This window comes from Priapulus caudatus, unplaced genomic scaffold, assembly GCF_000485595.1.
Source record: "Priapulus caudatus unplaced genomic scaffold, Priapulus_caudatus-5.0.1 Scaffold2931, whole genome shotgun sequence".
Classification (NCBI taxonomy): Eukaryota; Metazoa; Priapulida; class Priapulimorpha; order Priapulimorphida; family Priapulidae; genus Priapulus; species Priapulus caudatus.
The window spans coordinates 11,265-12,340 of NW_014579992.1; the positions used below are offsets into that span (position 1 = coordinate 11,265).

At 63.6% G+C, this 1,076-nt stretch overlaps 1 protein-coding gene across 1 annotated transcript in view; it reads left to right on the plus strand.

The window, feature by feature from the left end:
- LOC106819180 (membrane-associated guanylate kinase, WW and PDZ domain-containing protein 1-like) overlaps positions 1–618 on the plus strand; it is a 10,505-nt gene extending 9,887 nt beyond the window's left edge. The window contains exon 12 of the mRNA XM_014823831.1: positions 167–618. Within this exon, the coding sequence (XP_014679317.1) occupies positions 167–618 (452 nt within the window). The remainder of the gene's footprint in view (positions 1–166) is intronic.
- Positions 619–1,076: the final 458 nt, after the last annotated feature.

A 1,076-nucleotide genomic window follows, 5' to 3' on the forward strand; every position in this document is an offset into this window, starting at 1 on the left:
GTAGGGATGATGAAGCCATGTAGGGATGATGAAGCCATGTAGGGATGATGAAGCCATGTAGGGATGATGAAGCCATGTAGGGATGATGAAGCCATGTAGGGATGATGTAAGGAGGAGGAGGAGCAGTGACGACAGCTCATGTAACAGCTTCCCGTTCTCGTTTCAGAATCCGCGGCGGCGGCGTCTCAGTCTCCTAAGGTCGCAGCGACATTGTCTGCTGCCGGCGGCGGCGTCGCTAACGGACCAATCAGCCACAGCTCGCCAAACATCGGTCGCCGTGACGACCAGGAGACGCGCGCATCCCGCGTCCCCGCCGCGCAGCCGGGCGGCAGCGGCGGCGCCCCCTCGTGGGAGAACGAGAACCACCACGCGGCGGCGGCGGCGGCGGCGCCGTACGCGTTCCTAGGGGGCGCCTGCGGCGTGCACGGCCCCTACGGACAGCACGGCGGTTACCGCGGCGACGCGATGATGCCGCCGCGACCGTATCCGAACGGTCCGCTGCCGCACGCCGACGCGCACGCTTACGCCGACAGCTACCAGAGGGCGCTGCCTGGCTACGCGCCCGGGTACCACGCGTACGCGAACGACGAGGGTCGGACGCCGCAGCGGAACTACTAGCGTTGCCGATGTTGCCCGACAGGTGGCGCCACCCGAACAGATCGCGCGAGGGTTGCGCGGTTCGTGGTGTTCCGTGCGCGACGACGTTCCATTTGGAGACCCGGTGTTCCGAATGCGAGTGCGAGGTGTTCCGGATGTGAACATGCAAGACTGTTCCTTTGTCGAGCGGAGATTCGGGCGTGATTGCAGGGGCCACGGATGTAAGGACGCAGGTTGCTGGTGGCGCCAGCTGGTGGCGTCTGCTGGTGGCGCGAGCCGGTGGCGTCTCCTGGTGCTGGTGGCATGTGCCGGTGGCGCCTTCTGGTGGCGTCTGCTGTACGAATTGCTAACTCAGGTGCCAAATATACGAACTAAGCAAAAAAGTACGAGACACACGCAAGATCTCATCCTTCAGCACCGTCGCTAACGATCCCGCATCCCGACCACGCCGTTAATTATCGCTAACGATCCCGCATCCT